Source organism: Sceloporus occidentalis, unplaced genomic scaffold (assembly GCF_023333645.1).
Source record: "Sceloporus occidentalis isolate IW3139 unplaced genomic scaffold, rSceOcc1.0.p SCAF_70, whole genome shotgun sequence".
NCBI classification, from domain to species: Eukaryota; Metazoa; Chordata; class Lepidosauria; order Squamata; family Phrynosomatidae; genus Sceloporus; species Sceloporus occidentalis.
In genome coordinates this window covers 5,532,762-5,550,117 of record NW_028317050.1, presented here as the reverse complement: position 1 = coordinate 5,550,117, position 17,356 = coordinate 5,532,762, and the positions used below count along the sequence as shown (strand labels likewise).

Sequence of the window (17,356 nt, the reverse complement as noted above, 5' to 3'; positions counted from 1 at the left end):
AGTAAGCCTTAATCTGAGAGGAAGAATCACACCACAGGAGTCATACACCAGACAGATGGCATCCATGAGTGTGTAGGGACCATTCTGCTTGGGAGCATCTATTTCTGCTGAGATAGTCTGCGAGTACATTGTTCTGACCTCTGATGTGGACCGCTGAGATAGCCTCTAGATTCCCTTGTGCCCATAGCATGATTTCGGTGCATAGATTTTGAAGACTGGTTACTTTCGTACCTCCTTGTCTGTTGATATAGGCTACTGTTGTGGTGTTGTCGGAATGAATCTTCACCGGCTTGCCCGATATCCACAGTTTGAAGAATACCAGAGCCTTGAAGACTGCATTTAGCTCCCTGAAATTCGAGGATTGACATGCTTCCTGTGCTGACCACTTCCCTTGTGCTGTGCGAAACTGGAAATAAGCTCCCCAACCGGTTTTGGACGTGTCCGTGGTAACTATCAGCCAGTGCTTGGGCTGGAATGACAGCCCGCTTGTCAAATTTCTTTCGACCTTCCACCACTCTAGTTGTTGAAGTACTTCCTGAGATATAAGAATGTTCTTGTCTAGGTCCTCGTCTTTTCTGGACCAGTGGGACAGAACGTGCCATTGCAGAGGCCCCATTCTTGCCTGCACCCAGGCTAGCGCAGGAACGGTGGAAGTCATTAATCCCAATATGCTCATTGCCCTTCTGATAGAACAGAGGGGATACGTTTGTAGCTGGGTGACACTTAGCCAAATGCGTTTGGCTTTGTCTTCTAGAAGGTACAGACGTAGAGACATTGAGTCTACCAGAAACCCCAGAAACTTGATCTTCGTGGTCGAATTTTAGTGTGACTTGGCTACGTTTAAAATCCAACCGTGGTCTTTGAGAAGAGTGATCGTCTCTTGAAGATCTGTTAAAAGTTGGGCAGAGGACGAAGCTTTTATCAGCCAGTCGTCCAGATATGGCACCACAGCTATTCCTCTCAATCTTAGCTCTGCCGCCAAAGGTGTGAGAATCTTGGTGAAGACCCTTGGAGCAGTCGATAGGCCGAAGGGTAGCGCCTTGAATTGAAAGTGATGTAAGCCTTTGTTTGTATTTACTGCAAATCTTAGAAATCTCCTTGACTTTTCTGCTATTGGCACGTGCAGGTAAGCGTCCTGGAGGTCTAGGGAAGCCATATAATCTCCTCTCTGAATCATTTGAGTAACCAATGAGATGGTTTCCATACGGAAGTGTTGATATGGAATATATTGATTGACGGACTTCAGATCCAGTACAGGACGGAAAGAGCCATCTGACTTTGGGACCAGGAACAAGGGAGAGTAAACTCCCTGAAATAGATGTTTCTTTGGAATGTTTTCTATAACTCCCTGCTTGAGGGGTTTCGATGCTGCCATGACTAGCGCTGCATTCTTTTCCAACGATGGGTATGAGGAGACTAGGATAAAATTGTGTGGGGGCCTGCAAAACCTTATGGTGTAGCCTTCCGATATTATCTGACGTATCCATGGGTTGCTGGTAGTACGGAACCATATTTCCCGAAACGTCTGAAGGCGACCTCCCACTTTGTCAGAATCATCTTGCCCTTTCTTGTCTTGTAGCTTTAGGTTGAAATCTAGACTCTTTATTTTGCGTCCGAAAAGAAGATCTATCCGATGGCCTGGAAGATCTTTGCCTATTGCAGGGATATCTGCGATTCCATTTAGGCTTGACATCTCGAGGAAGCGCTTTCTTAGTGTCCGACATCGGTTTCAAAAGCTCTTCCAGTGGAGAACCAAAAAGCTTCTCTTTCAAATGGTAGATCACATAGTGAAGATTTTGATGCGGAATCAGCATTCCAGGATCTAAGCTATATTGCTCTCCTGGCAACAGTTGAAAGCCCCATATTACGAGCGGATAGCTTGACCAATTCTTCCACCGTGTCAATCAGGAATTCATTTGATAGTTTAAAATTTTTTAAAAGCTGAGAAAGATCTTTATCTGCATCCTCCAGAACCTGATCTTCCAATTTCTGGAGCCATAGGCCTTGAGCTCTTGCTACTGCTGCTCCAGCTGATGCTGCTTTGCATTGAAGACCTAATGCTTGGAAAATTCTTCTATTAGCTGTCTCTGCTCTTTTGTCCATGGTATCTTTTAGGCCAGAAACCTCTCCAATCGGCAACATAGTTTTCTTAGATAACTGAGCAATTTGGACATCCACTTTAGGAAGCTCATCCCACGTGATGTGATCTTGTAGCTTTAAAATTTGTTTGAAGTGTTTTGAAATAAATGCTCGTTTACTTGGATTTTTCCACTCACGCTGCACAAATTCCATTAGGTGAGGCAAAATGGGAAAACCCTTTTTCTTAGCTTCTGGGTTAAGTAATATTTGGTGCACTTCTTTGACGAATTTCTCCAGTTCTTGAGAAGGAAACCCGGATTCAGTTTAACCCCTTCTATCTTTTAAAGTGTTTGTCCCGGGGAAGAGAGCAAGCTCGCTGGTACTGCCACTATACGCCGGGAAAAAATTGTTTAGATGAATTAACATTTACTAGTAAAACCTTTTCCCTATAGGGTCGTCTTATATTCAGGCTTTTTCTTTTTTTTCTAAACATCCATATATTGGGGGGTCGTCTTATAATGGAGCAAATACGGTACATTCATTTATACACGATTGTTAACAGCAATCACACTCCTAACATGCGCAGGCAACCAGTACATGCTGGAATCTGGGTATGCCTGAGATTGCTGTTAATCATGTATATATATATATATATTAACATTGTTACTGAATTCTGTTGTACAATTTTGGTGTGTTATTTACCTTTATTAAAAGTGTGGTTATTTTTATTTTATTTTTAAAGGTGTGGAGGGGTCATTTAGGCTAGGTTTCCACTTGGGTTTTTGTCCTGCGTTTTTTTTCTTGATGAAAAACGCCAAGAAAACTGCCACTGCATTTTGGAGTTTTTTTCTGGAGTTTTTTCTGGCGTTTTAGCCTTTCTGTGGAAATTGCTTTTTTTGACCTTAGGCAGTTTTTCCAGCCTTTACAAGTTAGCAGTTTCACCCAGCTAAAAGGGATTAGGATAAATGGCAAGTATCTGCCCCCGATGTAATTTACTTGGTAGAGTTCTACTTAAACGCCCCGGCGGACCCTTTTGTCACTTTTCTGTGGTTTGTAAGGCCTGCTTTATTCCGAATGTCTGCTCCTCTAGGAAGATTGGCCCCAAATGATGGTGCTAATTGTTTGCTGTTGCTTTTGGCACGCAGGATCCAGTTGATGCGTCGGGTATGTTTGTTTGTAATGGATGTTTGTTCCAAATGGTGTAAAATTCAATATGAACCAGTCCAGGACTTTGTTTCGTGTGAAACTGTTTGTTTTCAGCCTATTTCTCGTAGGACACACAGATACTGGGTCCATCCTCTGCATTGTAACTGTGGAAAAAACACCATAAAAAACACAAAGGCAAAAAACCCACATGGCTTTTTCATGGCGTTTTTTCTCTCCCATAGACTTCTATTGGAGAAAAACGCCAAGATTTCCTTGAAAAAACGCCAGAGTGTCAACATGCTGCAATTTTGAAAAAAAAAAATCACCACAGAGCCCAAAAAAGCAGAAAAACGCCAAAGAGGACTGAAAAAACGCCAGACAGAAAAACGCCAAGTGGAAATGGCATTTTGCGATTTCCTATTGAAGAACAGCTAACATCTGGCTGCTGCGTTTTTCCACTAAAAAAACGCCAGGTGGCGCTATTGGCGTTTTTATGGGCGTTTTTAGCATAAAAAAACCAAGTGGAAACCTAGCCTTAAGGTTTTGGTCCAGAATTTTTATTTTGGTGCATCCCTAAAATAAATATAACTATTTAATTTTTACTTATCCAATATCCTGAATTTGTAGTCACTTCAGAGGATAAAACTTTTTAGGCCCAGAAATCAGTGAGAGGAAAAGTAAAAGTTTTGTGTCATTTACTTTATTTCAATCTTATTAAAGGCCATATTTTCTCTCAGTGAAATATGAGTACGGCCCATGCACATGTACATTTCTGATGAAGTGGCCCACTGCAGAAAAAACTAGGACACCCCTGGTCTAGTGTGTGAGGCTGAGGGGGCTTTATGTTAATTTATGTGTTATGAATCTAGACTAATATCCAAAGCTATACATTCAATTATGATGTTATGTGATTCACAACATTCTTAACATTTTAACCTCTCCCCTACCAATGGGCCTACAGAAAGCATAATATCAAAAAGCTTACTACATAATAGCTATTCAAGGAAAGCTATGCCGACATCTTTGAATATGCTACATATGTTGATGCTTTCAAAGTCTTATTTAATATGATGTGCCAGGCAGGTCTTTGGTCATTAAGGGGTTAATGTTTTTTTGTGACAGATCTGCTTTAAAACATATGCAGTGATAAAACATCAGTTTTAAGCATTTGTATGTGGAATATAAGCCTTATAAGAAAAATGTATATACAGCGTATGCTTTTTAAGCAGGGACAAAACATGCTTACTTTTAACCAATTGTGAGAGCGCTTTGCAATTTCGTACGTGGCATCCTGTTCCAATGTCTTCACCATCAGTCCTTCACATGAATCTAAAACAAAAAAAACCCAAACATCTTAAATGTAGTCATAATCTCCCACTGAGACGTTATTTGTGATAATTGCTTTAAAAAATAAAAAAGTACACTTGGGACACTGAAAATACATCAAAAAGAGTAACTACTTGGCCAACAAAAAAAAGTTTTCATTTTCATTCATGACCTATTAGTATCACATCACATGCCTGTTAACTATATTTCCTTAATTTTTTTCCTTCACTTCTGTATAATACTAGTGTAGTCTATCGTATGAAAAAAATAATTCTTTTTATTCCCCTCTAGTTTATCTAAACTATCACGTACGGACCCGAAACGTCTGTCAGAGGGGAAAAAGAACGGTCTTGTCACGGAATCCTCCACGCCATGGGCTCCTGGAGGGGACTGAGTGCCAGCATCCCTCCTACAGACTATGAGCCCTGGTACGGAGTACCACGTTTCCCAAATTACAAGAGACTCTAAATACTGTGGAGCTCGGAAACAGATTTGGGGCGCCTGCATTATCGGAGGAGGTTAAAGTGATTTTATCAATTTTACTTGGCTTCCAAATAACTGATAAAATAGGATCACTACATGGTAGCATGGACATAGGCTCTATTACTTAGAGATTGACCTTAGGATTCATTTTTACTTTAACATCCATAGTAAAGGGAAAAAAAGGGATAGAGTGGGAGAATAAGGAAGGAGACTTTGACTAAGGTGGATGGTAAGCTCCAAATCTTAGATGTAGTGTTATATATATTCAATGATACAAATAGATAATTAGATCTGTGAAATGTTATCTGTTGGTTCACTATGCATAATGGACACACAGCGTTGGTATAGTAGCTAGGGAACCCGCATGTTTTTTTAAGCAGAGCGGGTTTTAAAGCTCTATAAAATAAACAAAACCTACTATTTGAATTCCAATAGCTTTGCAAAGTGGAGAACACACTTTAAAAGTGTATTTTTAAATTTGTTTTGAACTCTCCCTAGAAATAGTGAGAATTCTTACCTGGGAATTCCTTTTCCTTGTCCATTTCCAAGGTGGCACATGAGAAGAGAAGGCTCCGCCTACCAGGTAGGGCAGGATATACTATAAAAAAAAGGAGACCTCCCCCTTCCTCCCCAGTGTGGTTAAAAAGAAGGACAAGCAAAAGTAAATTTAATGGGTGGGAGTAAAAGTGTGCCACCTTGGAAATGGACAAGGAAAAGGAATTCCCAGGTAAGAATTCTCACTTTCCTTGCCATTCCAGGTGGCACATGAGAAGAATTAGCGAGATAGGGAGGGAAGGATTCCAGTCTGCAGGACACGACGACCAAATTGAGACTCATCAGAGAGATGAAGATTCAGCCTGTAGTGCCTTACGAACGTATGAATCGACCTCCAGGTCGCTGCCTTGCAAATGAGAGACGGATTCACCCCGGAGAGTTCAGCCCAGGAAGTCGAGACGGATCTGGTCGAGTGTGCCTTCAGGCCGGAGGGAGGTACTCTTCCCGCGGAGATGTAACATAAGGTGATTGCGTCCTTAAGCCAGCAGCTTATGGAAGCCCTGGACACTGCTCTGCCCTTGCGGGTCCCCGCAAAGGACAGGAAGAGAGCATTGGATTTCTTCCAGGCAGACGTACGCGAGAGATAAGACAGGATACACCTCCGCAGGTCTAGCGAGTGGAGTTCCAGCTCCATGGGATTCTTGGGATCCGGACATAAAGTAGTTAAGACGATCTCCTGATCCGAATGGAAAGGTGAGACAACTTTAGGGAGAAACTCTGGTGGTAAACGGAGGATAATGCAGTCCGGCAGAATCCTGAGAAAAGGTTCCACTCTGGAGAGAGCCTGGAGCTCACTCACCCTCCTAGCGGAAGTGAGGGTTACTAGAAGGACAACCTTGTAGAGAGGTATCCTCTAGAGGCTCAAAAGGAGACGTGGTGAGTTGGTGCAACACGAGGTTAAGGTACCAAGGTGGAACCGACAGACGGAGCCTAGGGCGAAGTCTGCACATCCCCTTAGAAAATCTGGAGATGCAGGGATGGGAAGCCAGATTGGAGTCCAAGAAGTTGCTGAAAGCTGAGATCTGGACCTTGATAGTAGCAGGTTGTAACCCCTTATCAAAGCCGTCTTGTAAAAAGCGCAGAACCTCACGGATGGATGGAGAGGATACTTCGTGCCCATTGCACCAGGTGATGAACGTTTCCCAAACCTTCTGGTATTTAGCAGCCGTAGTTTTCTTGCGGCTGGAGAGAATCGTTTCCACTACTGATGAAGTTAATCCCCTTGAGGTCAGGATCTCCCTTTCAGAAGCCATGCTGAGAGGTTGAGCCGGGAGGGATCTGGGTGGAGAACAGGGCCTTGAACGAGAATATCCTTTACCTGAGGAAGAAGCATGGGCTCGTCTACGGCCAGGTTGGCAAGGTCCGAAAACCAGATTCTTCGAGGCCAGAAAGGAACAACCAGGATGACACTTTGAGGGTTTTCCCGAATCTTCCGGAGCACTCTGGAGATAAGGGGAAGCGGAGGAAAAACATACGCGAGATCGAAGTCCCAGGTCTGCGAGAGTGCTTCCAGGGCTCGGGCACGGCCGACTGGAGAGAGAGAAAAAACCTCCTTTACCTGTTTGTTTAGGTGCGTGGCCATCAGGTCTATCTGAGGAGTACCCCTTTTCTTTGTGATGAAGGCGAAGACCCTTTTTTGTTTAAGGACCATTCTCCCGGAAGTACCGAGTTCCTGCTGAGGTAATCCGCTCCTGATTCAGTGAACCCTTGAGATGAACCGCGGAGAGAGTGCAGTGATTGAACTCCGCCCATCGGCAGATCTGAGCGGTCAGGGTCTGAAGGCGCCTGCTTCTGGTGCCACCTTGTTTGGAAAGATAGGCCACAACAGTGACGTTGGCTGAAAGGATCCTGATGGACTTGTGCCGCAGGATTGGAGACCAGAACCTTAGAGCCCTCCAGACCGCTAGCAGTTCTAGAAAATTGATGTGCAGGTCTGATTCCCGAGGAGACCAAGTTCCCTGGGTAATATTGCTTCCCATAACAGCACCCCAGCCTCTCAAACTGGCGTCGGTGGAAATTACCACCCAGTCTCTCGTCTGCCAAGAGAGCCCCTGTGAAAGATTCTTGGTTGTAAGCCACCATCGGAGTGACTCCCAAACGAAGGGAGAAAGTCAGACCCTTCTTGCGAAAGGACATCCTGGAGCGATCCCAGTGATCCAGCAGGAACTGTTGAAGAGGTCTTGCATGAGCAAGTGCCCAGGGAACCGCCGAGATGGAGGAGGTCATTAGAACGAGCAAAGACATGATGGCTCTGATGGACACTGACTTGTTCGTTAGGACTGCGTGTGTGAATTCCCTCAATCTTAGGATCTTGTCCTGAGGGAGAAACGTCTTCTGTACGTGTGAATCGAGGATCATTCCCAGAAAGGTACGGCGTCTGTTTGGAAGCAACTGTGACTTGAGTCTGTTTACTAGCCATCCTAGGTCGTGGAGGGTCCTGAGAGAAAACTCCAGATGGGACTGGAGCAGAGATGCTGAGGTCGCTACGAGGAGCCAATCGTCCAGATATGGGACCACCTTTATGCCTTTTTGCCTCAGAAAGGCCACGACCACCGACATGAGCTTCGTTAAGATCCGAGGTGCTGAAGCAATTCCAAAAGGAAGAGCCTGAAACTGAAAATGTTGAATACCTTGAGGTAATGGAACAGCCAGACGGAGGAATCTTTGGTGGTCTCTTCTGATGGGAACATGTAAATAGGCATCCCGCAGGTCTATGGTGACCATGAAGTCCCCCGAAGAAATTATCTCTGTGGCGGACTTCAGGGATTCCATCCGGAACCTGTTGTATCTTATACAGGTGTTCACCACCTGTAGGTTGATTATTAGCCTGAATTTCCCGGATGGCTTTGGCACGACAAAGACGTGGGAGTAGGTTCCCTCTCCTATCTCCTGATGAGGAACCGGGACCAGAGCTCTTTCGTGAATTAAGTTGTTGAGAGTGGAGAAGAAACCCGATCTTTTCCAAGGATCTGCAGGGGGCATGGACAACAGGAATTTCCAGGCAATAGGTGAGTAAGCTCCAGAGCATAGCCTTGTTCGATGATGCGAAGGACCCAGGGGTCTGAGGTGATCTCTTCCCAGGCATGAATGAAACCGGTCAACCTGCCCCCTACCTGAAACCTGCTGGCGCCAGAACCTTCCTGCTTTACCGTCCCTGCCTCTTCCTCTCTGGAATCTTCCTCTTGCGTAGGGTTTACCCCGAAAGGACTGGTAGTCTTGATTGGAGGTTGAGGGCCTGTAGGACTCTCTGTCTCTTGGAGCTCTGTAATAATTCGACCTGAAACAAGGTGGTCCTTTCCTTTGAGGTAACCAGTGTTTGTCCCCCGTGGTGGATTCTAGGATCGTGTCGAGATCGCTGCCGAAGAGGTGGCTCCCCTGGAATGGAATGCTGCACAGCTTGTGTTTAGAGGCATTATCTGCAGACCACGACTTAAGCCAGAGAGCTCGCCTAGAAACCGCTGAAAGCGCAGTGGCTTTAGCAGACGTACGGACTGATTCAATGGAGGCATTGGAGATGAAATCAACTGCTAAGCAGGTGTCGGACAGGTTTCTTGCGACCTGCTCAGTCCCTGGAATAGCTGCAAGGTCTTCCACCGCCTGTTGGAGCCAGATTTTAATGGCTCTAGAAGTTGACGCCATAGCAATAGCTGGACGAAAGTTAGCCGCCGCTGCTGCTTCAAAAGACCTTTTGGCGGCATTCTCCGCCCTCCGGTCCATGGGGTCTTTGAAATGGGACGCGTCCTGCAACGGAATGGTTGTTTTTTTCATGGCCTTGGCTTCTGCGGTGTCGACTTTCGGGACTTCCCAGGCCTCAGAATTCTTATTATCGAAAGGAAAAAGCTTCTTGGTCCTGGAGGATGTGAAGAATCTCCTGTCAGGATATTTCCACTGCTCCGTGATAATGGCAGAAAGTGAATCATGGACTGGAAAGGTCTGCGGTTTCCTAGAGTGACCCTGAAAAGGATCTGGTTTTGCAACTGGTATGTCCTATAGATTCAGAGTAGATCTGACTGCAGAGATGAGTTTCCCTGTTTCTTCGACTGGAAAGAAAAAGGTTTCTTCCTTAATCTCCCCGTCCTCATCAGAAGACCGTGGGTCATTCGACTGGTAGTCATATTCAGAAAAAGGGGCCGAATAATCTTCCGGGGTATCTGGGAGATAATTTGGTGGACACTGCTGGTAAGATTGTTGCTGGGGTACAGGTGCCTGAGAGGAGCTTGCCATGGCTCGAAAACAGTCAAAGGTAGACTGAAGTTCCCCCTTCAACCAGGAGGTAAATTCCGTCGTGGAAACTTCTTTAGCCCGAGAGCAGGAGTTGCACATTTTGGCCGAAGGGTCATGCAAGGTCTTTTTGCAGGATGAGCAGGCTTTGTGTTTCGTCTTTCCCACAGATTTCCTATGTGGGGAGGCTTCAGGAGGGATATCCTGATTTTTATCTGACATGACTGAGGAGAAAAAACACAAGCTGTAACCGCAGAAAACAATGGCATAGGCAACGTAAAACTTCTTCCAAGCCAAGAGGCCAACACCTACTTGAAATGGCAGTAAATAATCCTCAGGCACAGGCAGGCACAATAGCAGAGAAGTAGATGCAATACTACAGCACAGAAACGAAGAGCAAGGAAAGATCTTACTCATTCTGGCATTTTATACAGAGGCATTTAGGTGCCCAGGACCGGAAACCTCATATCCGGAAATTCCCAGCCAATTGACCTCTCATGACCCCGGGTCGCTGCACCGGAAGTGAAGCCGATTGGAGTATGAACGAGTGCCGAGAAACCCGCACAGCCGGTTAGAGATCTCCTCCTGCCGTGCGACACTCTGAGGATTCCCCGGGACGGAGTGAACCGGAGCCCGAGGATACACATCCCAGTGAGCCCCCTGAGCTGTGGGCAGAGCCGAACGAGGGCTGAGCCTCGTGTGCGTTGACGCGATAAACGCGGAGTTGCAGCCTCCGAGGCTGCCGCACGAACCCTGGATCCACACGGGACCTCTGCCGGGTATCAACAAGGACGCCCCCCCGGGGCTCCGAGAAAATAAAAAAAGGAAGTAGAGGTAAGCTTCAGCCTAACCACTACCTGAGTAGGGCAGGAAACAACACTGGAGAGGAAGGGGGAGGTCTCCTTTTTTTATAGTATTTCCTGCCCTACCTGGTAGGCGGAGCCTGCTCTTCTCATGTGCCACCTGGAATGGCAAGGAAAAAGCATTTACCCGACAGAGCAGAGGCAGTACTGCTGCAGCTGCCCTTCTCTCATCTATGGTGCGCACCTATTCCTGCCAATAGTTGGCTGCTTAATGGAATCAGCGTCATTAAAGTTCTACTGAAACCAGCAGCAGCACTTTCCACACAGAAACGCACAACAGGTAAAAATAATTTGGTTGGCAGATCTAGGCTACCTATTTTTATCTAAGTAAAAACTCAGACTTGGTGGACATGCTAGTATTAGCGTATTTGCTCCATTAAAAGACGACCCTCCAAAATTTGAATATTATTTTGGAGAAAAAAAGAAAGCCTGATATAAGACTACCCTATAAGAAAAATGTTTTACTAGTAAATATTACTAGTTAATATTAATAAAAACTGATTGAGAAAAACGCATTTTTTTTGTTTTTATTTTGTTTTATTTACCAACCTGCAAACAGTTACGCACATCTGCCCCCAGATATGCCTTATACCACCTATATGCCACTCTGCCTCCATGATATGCCTTATACCCCCTATTTGCCACTCTGCCCCAGATATGCCTTATACCCCCTATATGCCACTCTGCCTCCCTGATATTCCTTTTAACCCCTATATGCCACTCTGCCTCCAGAAAGCCCTTAAACCCTCCCCATATGCCACTTTTAACCCCCCGAATTACCATTGGTTCCCTAGACTTGTCCCCCGTGCTTCAGATTCCTTGGTGTCTAGTGGGGCAGCCGGTGGAGGTCCGCGAGATGCGCACAGACAACCTTTGCTGCTGCTGCCGGCACTTCCGCTAGGGCTTCTCTGAATGAGCACAGGAAGGTCATGTGACGCCAGACGTCCACCGGCTGCCAGAGAGGAGGATCCGGGTCGCCTGCAGTGCTGCGGGGGATCTGGATCTTAGTCTTGTGGTCAGACCTCTATTTGAGGACTGATTAGAGGACGACCTCGAATATAAGACGATGGTTATTTTTCGGAGCATTTGCACTGAAAAAAAGTCTTATAATCGAGCAAATACGGTATTTTGGTAGTGCTTTACTTGTTTGGAATAACCTCAAGATTGTAGATCAAAAATTTTAGTAATGTAGTAGTATTGAGTTTATTGTACAATTAAATAACCACATAGAACTAAAATTGACACTGGTGAAAATATATAGATTGATAGCTAATCTGAACAATTATCAATGGCTGAAATTGGAGCCAAAGTCCCATACTGCCAGCTTTTTGTGTCCCCTTGACAATTCACAGTGGGTGGCACAATTGGTGTGATTTCCTCAACAGTCTGTCTCCATGTTGTCAAAGCTCTCTACACCACTAAAAGCTCCATAAAGTTTATGGAAAGATGACTTTTTGGGGGAAGACCAGGTGCCTTAGACAAAAGTATTAAAACTTGCATCCGTAAAAACTTCCTTTTTTTTTTTGAAGATTCTTGCCTCCACAATATGTTCTGTAACGGCTGCCAACATTTTTCAAAACTGTTTGTCAAGGAAAGGAATTTCACACAAACAAGACTTAAAGGTATTGATTGCAGTGCAGGACTTCTGTCATGGAGGGCTTTATGGCTTAACATTCAAGGCCGAGGTTCTTGCTGCTATATGGATAGACTACACAGAAGCATCACAGAGGAAATTCAATATACTTAGCAGCTTCCTACAGCTTATAGTCTTTGACAAAATCTTGTTCCATCTGTTATAGTCATGAATAAAAATAATCTGACCACAAAAGTCACTGTAATACTTGGTCTGTGGATAGCTGAAGATGACCCAAAGCCTGTTTGCAGCTTCTTCAGCCTTATGGTCTGCAAAATGTGAGGCGCCCTCCAAAAGAACCTGCTGTTCTCCCGTGGGCCTCCATGACATGTCTATCTATATAGGCTAGGTAAGCTGTTAGTTCTGTAGCCTTTAAAAATTCTAATATATGAGCAAGAGAAAAATAGGCAACAGCAGCAAGGAAAGAGACCCTCTGGCATATGCAACCTACTTGGGAAAAGAAAACTTACAAAAATTCAGGAACTTGAACAGATTGTAATTGACTAACGAAACAAGTAGTAGCTAACAGGTGCAAGAGGCTTATAGATAGCTACAAAAACATTTGGAGGCAGTCCCTGTTAAGGATTGTGCAACCAATTTTTTTTTACTCTTCTGTGGAGTCACGTCAGTTTAAAATGCATATTTTTTGGTGGAACCCTTTGTATTATAAAAATATTTTAATGAGCTGTCAAAGTAGGTACAATTCCATTTCTCAAAGTACTGTACAAGCGTACATGATGTACAAAATATGAAAGGGTTTATATAATATGCCTGAAGAACATGCCTAAGTAGTGTCAGCAATATTTTTTTTTTTTCTCTCATACAAGTGAAAACTAGGCCTGACAAAGTGAATGCGAAACGATTCCATACCTCCCTACCACAAAAACCAACAGTAGTATGGTTCTGCAGCGCAATAAGCGATATTTCCAGGGAGAGGAGACAAATAAATGTTTAATTTGTCCTTGCATATGAAGAGCAAGTGGACTTTGCATATCGGTGGATCTTCCATATCCTAAATGTTCATCAACATATTTGAATCATTAAATGGGCCAAGTCAAAGTTCAAATATTACCTTTAATAGACTGGTCAAGAAATTCTGATATTTCATCTGTATTTGATGTATCCATGCAAACAGCAAACATGAATTCCCCTTCTGTCTCCATAAATGAGTCTCTCAACAGTTGCCGTCTTTTAACAAATGGTTCCTTGACGAGAGACTGAAAACCAATATGCAAAGAAATAAAATGAACATTAAAGTACATGTATAAGTTCAAGCACTTCTATTGTTGATGTTAAAAGCTTGTGAAAAAACTTAATACATCAGAATTTCAAATACCAAAAAAAACAAAACATTGCATACCTCACATTTTTGCAACTCACCTCTCCATTAAGGTAAAGCAAGTCAAATGCATACACGCATACTTGAACTTTGATTTCTGCAGCGTCAACATCCTAAAAAAATAAAATTAGATTGCATATCAAGGGAAAGGCAGTATTTAATAAATGTGGGTCTTAATAAAAAGCCACAAAACACAAAATACTTGGCTGGACTTTCCATACAGTTACTACAAATAGTTAGAACACTAACTATTGTACTTATACTTCATTGTAAAAAGTAAGATTTTTTTTTGTTGGTGCTACTTTAACGTGCAGTCTTCCTGAACTTTATCATAAAAAAACAATATTGTTTTATATTTACTTCAGTCATTTATACTTAATTCTATAAATTAAGATGTACAATACCATTGATTTACTTTTCATTTAAAAGATACACACTGTATGTCCTTAAGAAATGTCAAAAACAAATATTCTGCATCATTTCCTAGCACTTTCCATCAAATGTGATCAAGGTGTGATTGAGCCAGCTCATTTTTTTCAAAATGCGTATTTTGGCATCCAACCACGACCGTTCAATCACTTCATTTTTCGCAATGAATCACTGAACTGTTTATTAGGGCTGAAACAACTAATCGATAAAATCGATAATGAAAATAGTTGACAACGATTTTCATTATCGATTAGTCGAATCGTTTTTTATCGATTATCCTTATATAATCCGACCTCAAACAGAGATCAGATTATAACACCAGAATCCAGTTCCCCCGCAACGCTGCAGAGGACCTGGATTCCCCTCACCGTCAGCCGGTCTCTCACTTCCGTGCCTCTCCCCCCTCCCATACACCCCTCTGACTCCTCCCCCCCTCCCATACACCGCTCTGCCTCTCTCCCGACTCCCTGGTGTTTTGTGAACCTCCGTTGCTGACAGGCACTTTCACTCCAGCTTCGTAGAAGCATCAGCGTAAGTGAAGGGCAGTGACGGTGGCTGTCTGTGCGATGCAGACCCCCACCAGCTGACAGAGAGGATGATCCTCTGCAGGAGACAGAGTGGTGTATGAGTGAGTTATAGTGGTGTATGGGGGTATAATGAATTTCAGGGTAGCAGAGTGGTGTATGGGAGGGGGAGGAGGCAGAGTGGTGTATGGGGGTGTAATGAATTTCAGGGTAGCAGAATGGCATATCTGGGGGAGTTAGAGTGGTGTATAGGGGGAGGTAGAGTGGTGTATGGGGGGTATAATGAATTTCAGAGTGGCATATCTGGGGAGGCAGAGTGGTGAATCGGAGAATTGCTTCAAATTTTTTTTTAAAACCTGGATTCTCCTGTATAGATATTTTTACAGAAATCTTTAAACATTATAGCAGTGTTTTACGGTTATACCGAACTTCTTACTGGTACTTCTGCTGGACAGAACGCACACCAGTTTAAAATGCATGGCAACTTAATGGTAGACCGCACGCTATAGTAGCACCCTTTTTTCTGCAAACAGCCACATAGTACTGCCCTGACACAATTGGGATCCATCTGTCTACAACCTACCACGAACCACTTTACTACCAAGGCCGTTTTATGTTTTTTTTAATTGTGAAATATTTTTTAAAAATTGACTCTATAAAAACTATACATAGCCAGTGCAATAAATATATTTAGGTATTTGTCCTGATATTGGTAAAACCTTATGACTGGTAAATATGAGATGTGCACCACTGTTTCCAAACCAGATTTTTTTTTAAAAATGCGATATGCTGGAAATTGGGCCCTAAACGCAGCTTACAAACCCAAAACGGCTCAGCAAAGGTAAACACTTTAAAAGCTGAAAAACCCAACAAATTTTATTAGCAAAACTCAACCGTTTTAGTGCCAATCCACGCCAAATATTGCAGTAAAAATGTACCCTTTAAATACAGCAATATGCAAGGGTATGTCATGTTTTTCAGATGTTGTGGGGTAAAAATTGGAACATGTGCAAATCTTCAGACTTGGAGTCTTCACATATCACTTTCCGGGTCCATATCTCTCATTTGAGGCACAGTAGGGGTACCATATTTCAATTTAACGACATATTCCCTAAAAGCACTTTTTCACATGCTAGTCATAGAAGCCACAGCAGAAGTGTCGGGCTGCATCAAGCAGATGTCAACTGGCTGCCAGAGGAGGATCCAGGTCCCCTGCAGCGCTGTGGGGGATATTAGTCTTATAGTCAGACCTCTATTTGAGATCTGAACATAAGATGACCTCGAACATAAGACGAGTGGCATTTTTCAGAGCAATTATAGGTAAACACGGCACAAATGTTAAAAAGTAGGTACACAGTTTCGGTCACAAAGAGATTTAATTCACTGAACTCTTTTGTATGACAGATTCTACTGCCAATGTCTATGGAGATAGCATGCTTATACACACATTTATACATCCACACTAATGCCACACACATTGTGGTGAGTAATAAATATGCAAAGAGTTGTTTTTGTCAGGTGTGCTGGGTCCTTGCATTCAGCAAGACATGTACATGTGACAACAATTCTAAACCGTTTCAACTGTTTCTCCCTCCCTATGTTTAATGTTTCCCTGGTAATTAGCCGATTGCTAATGTTACAATAAACATGGAAGGCTGCCAGTGACAAGCTGTTCTGAGATTATTACACACACACATAGAAAAGCAGAAAACAATTAACTATTCAACACATACTTTACGTTTCCTTGTTGTAAGTACTTGAAAAGGTTGAATCTGTTTCTTCTCTGGGTCCCAGGCTACAGCCTCAGTATCAAGGATACAGGATTTAATGCCTTCTTTTTTTACCTATTTAAAAACATTGTGTACCATAAATACCTTTTGACCACCATCATTTTCTTATATTAGCAAACACTACCATGCAATAAGCAAAAGGGTGGACTTTATGTACAGTTTGACATGTTCCATTTATAACAAATGTAAATCTGAGATATCTGTTGGGAACACAATTTGTTAACATGAACAATTTCTGCAAAGCCTGGTTTCTAAAGAACAACGGACAATACTATCCTTTCCCGCGTGTCGTTTCTTTTGTCTCCTGGATAAATATCTACAAATTATAACATGATGCCAGCTACTGAGGAAACAAGGAGTTTCAGCTATTTTGCTACACGATACCCGGACGCTTTCCCATAACAACTCTCATGCATATCACTTGCACAAAGGGAAAAGAGATGAACATGCCCTTTAACCTGGAATTTTGGGACCTCGAGATGCCTGACAGCATAGGAATACAATAGATTGTCACAACCCAGGGTTAAAAAGTGCCTTTTAATGATCAGGGGTTGTGAGATTATATATATATCTGCATGTTTTCTGTGCCTTTGTCCTCCCTCATGTGCTGCCCCTGTCCATGTTCCACATGTCCTGCCCACACACTTTAACCCTTCATATCCTGGACGCCATCGGCCACACCAGCACACCCTTTTCCCGCTATGAACCCATAGGTGTTGGGGTACGAATCGAGACCGATTTGCGGAAGGAGCCTCCCGTTGATTTCCAAAGGCGCGCCGGCACGTCCCGGGGAAACGAACTGCTGTCCATCGATAACCCGGGATTGCCGCCGCTCCTTCGGGATCCCCCCTGAAAACGATGGTTTAAGGTCATACGAACATTGCGTGACTCGGTGGCCTAAGTGTGGCGGCGGACTGTCTGGGCAGGAAGATGTGGACATTATTTACGATTTGTTTCTCACCTGACCT

At 43.6% G+C, this 17,356-nt stretch overlaps 1 protein-coding gene across 1 annotated transcript in view; it reads right to left on the bottom strand.

Moving 5' to 3' along the window:
• The window catches only part of LOC149286365 (DNA ligase 1-like), a gene marked incomplete at its 3' end in the record, with an annotated part of 97,477 nt that overhangs the window by 38,552 nt on the left and 41,569 nt on the right, over positions 1 to 17,356 (bottom strand). Inside the window, exons 12-15 of the mRNA XM_089494259.1 lie at positions 16,332 to 16,442; positions 13,687 to 13,758; positions 13,379 to 13,523; positions 4,472 to 4,554 (exon numbers count right to left, since the gene is read on the bottom strand). Coding sequence (XP_089350385.1) covers positions 4,472 to 4,554; positions 13,379 to 13,523; positions 13,687 to 13,758; positions 16,332 to 16,442 — 411 coding nt within the window. The remainder of the gene's footprint in view (positions 1 to 4,471; positions 4,555 to 13,378; positions 13,524 to 13,686; positions 13,759 to 16,331; positions 16,443 to 17,356) is intronic.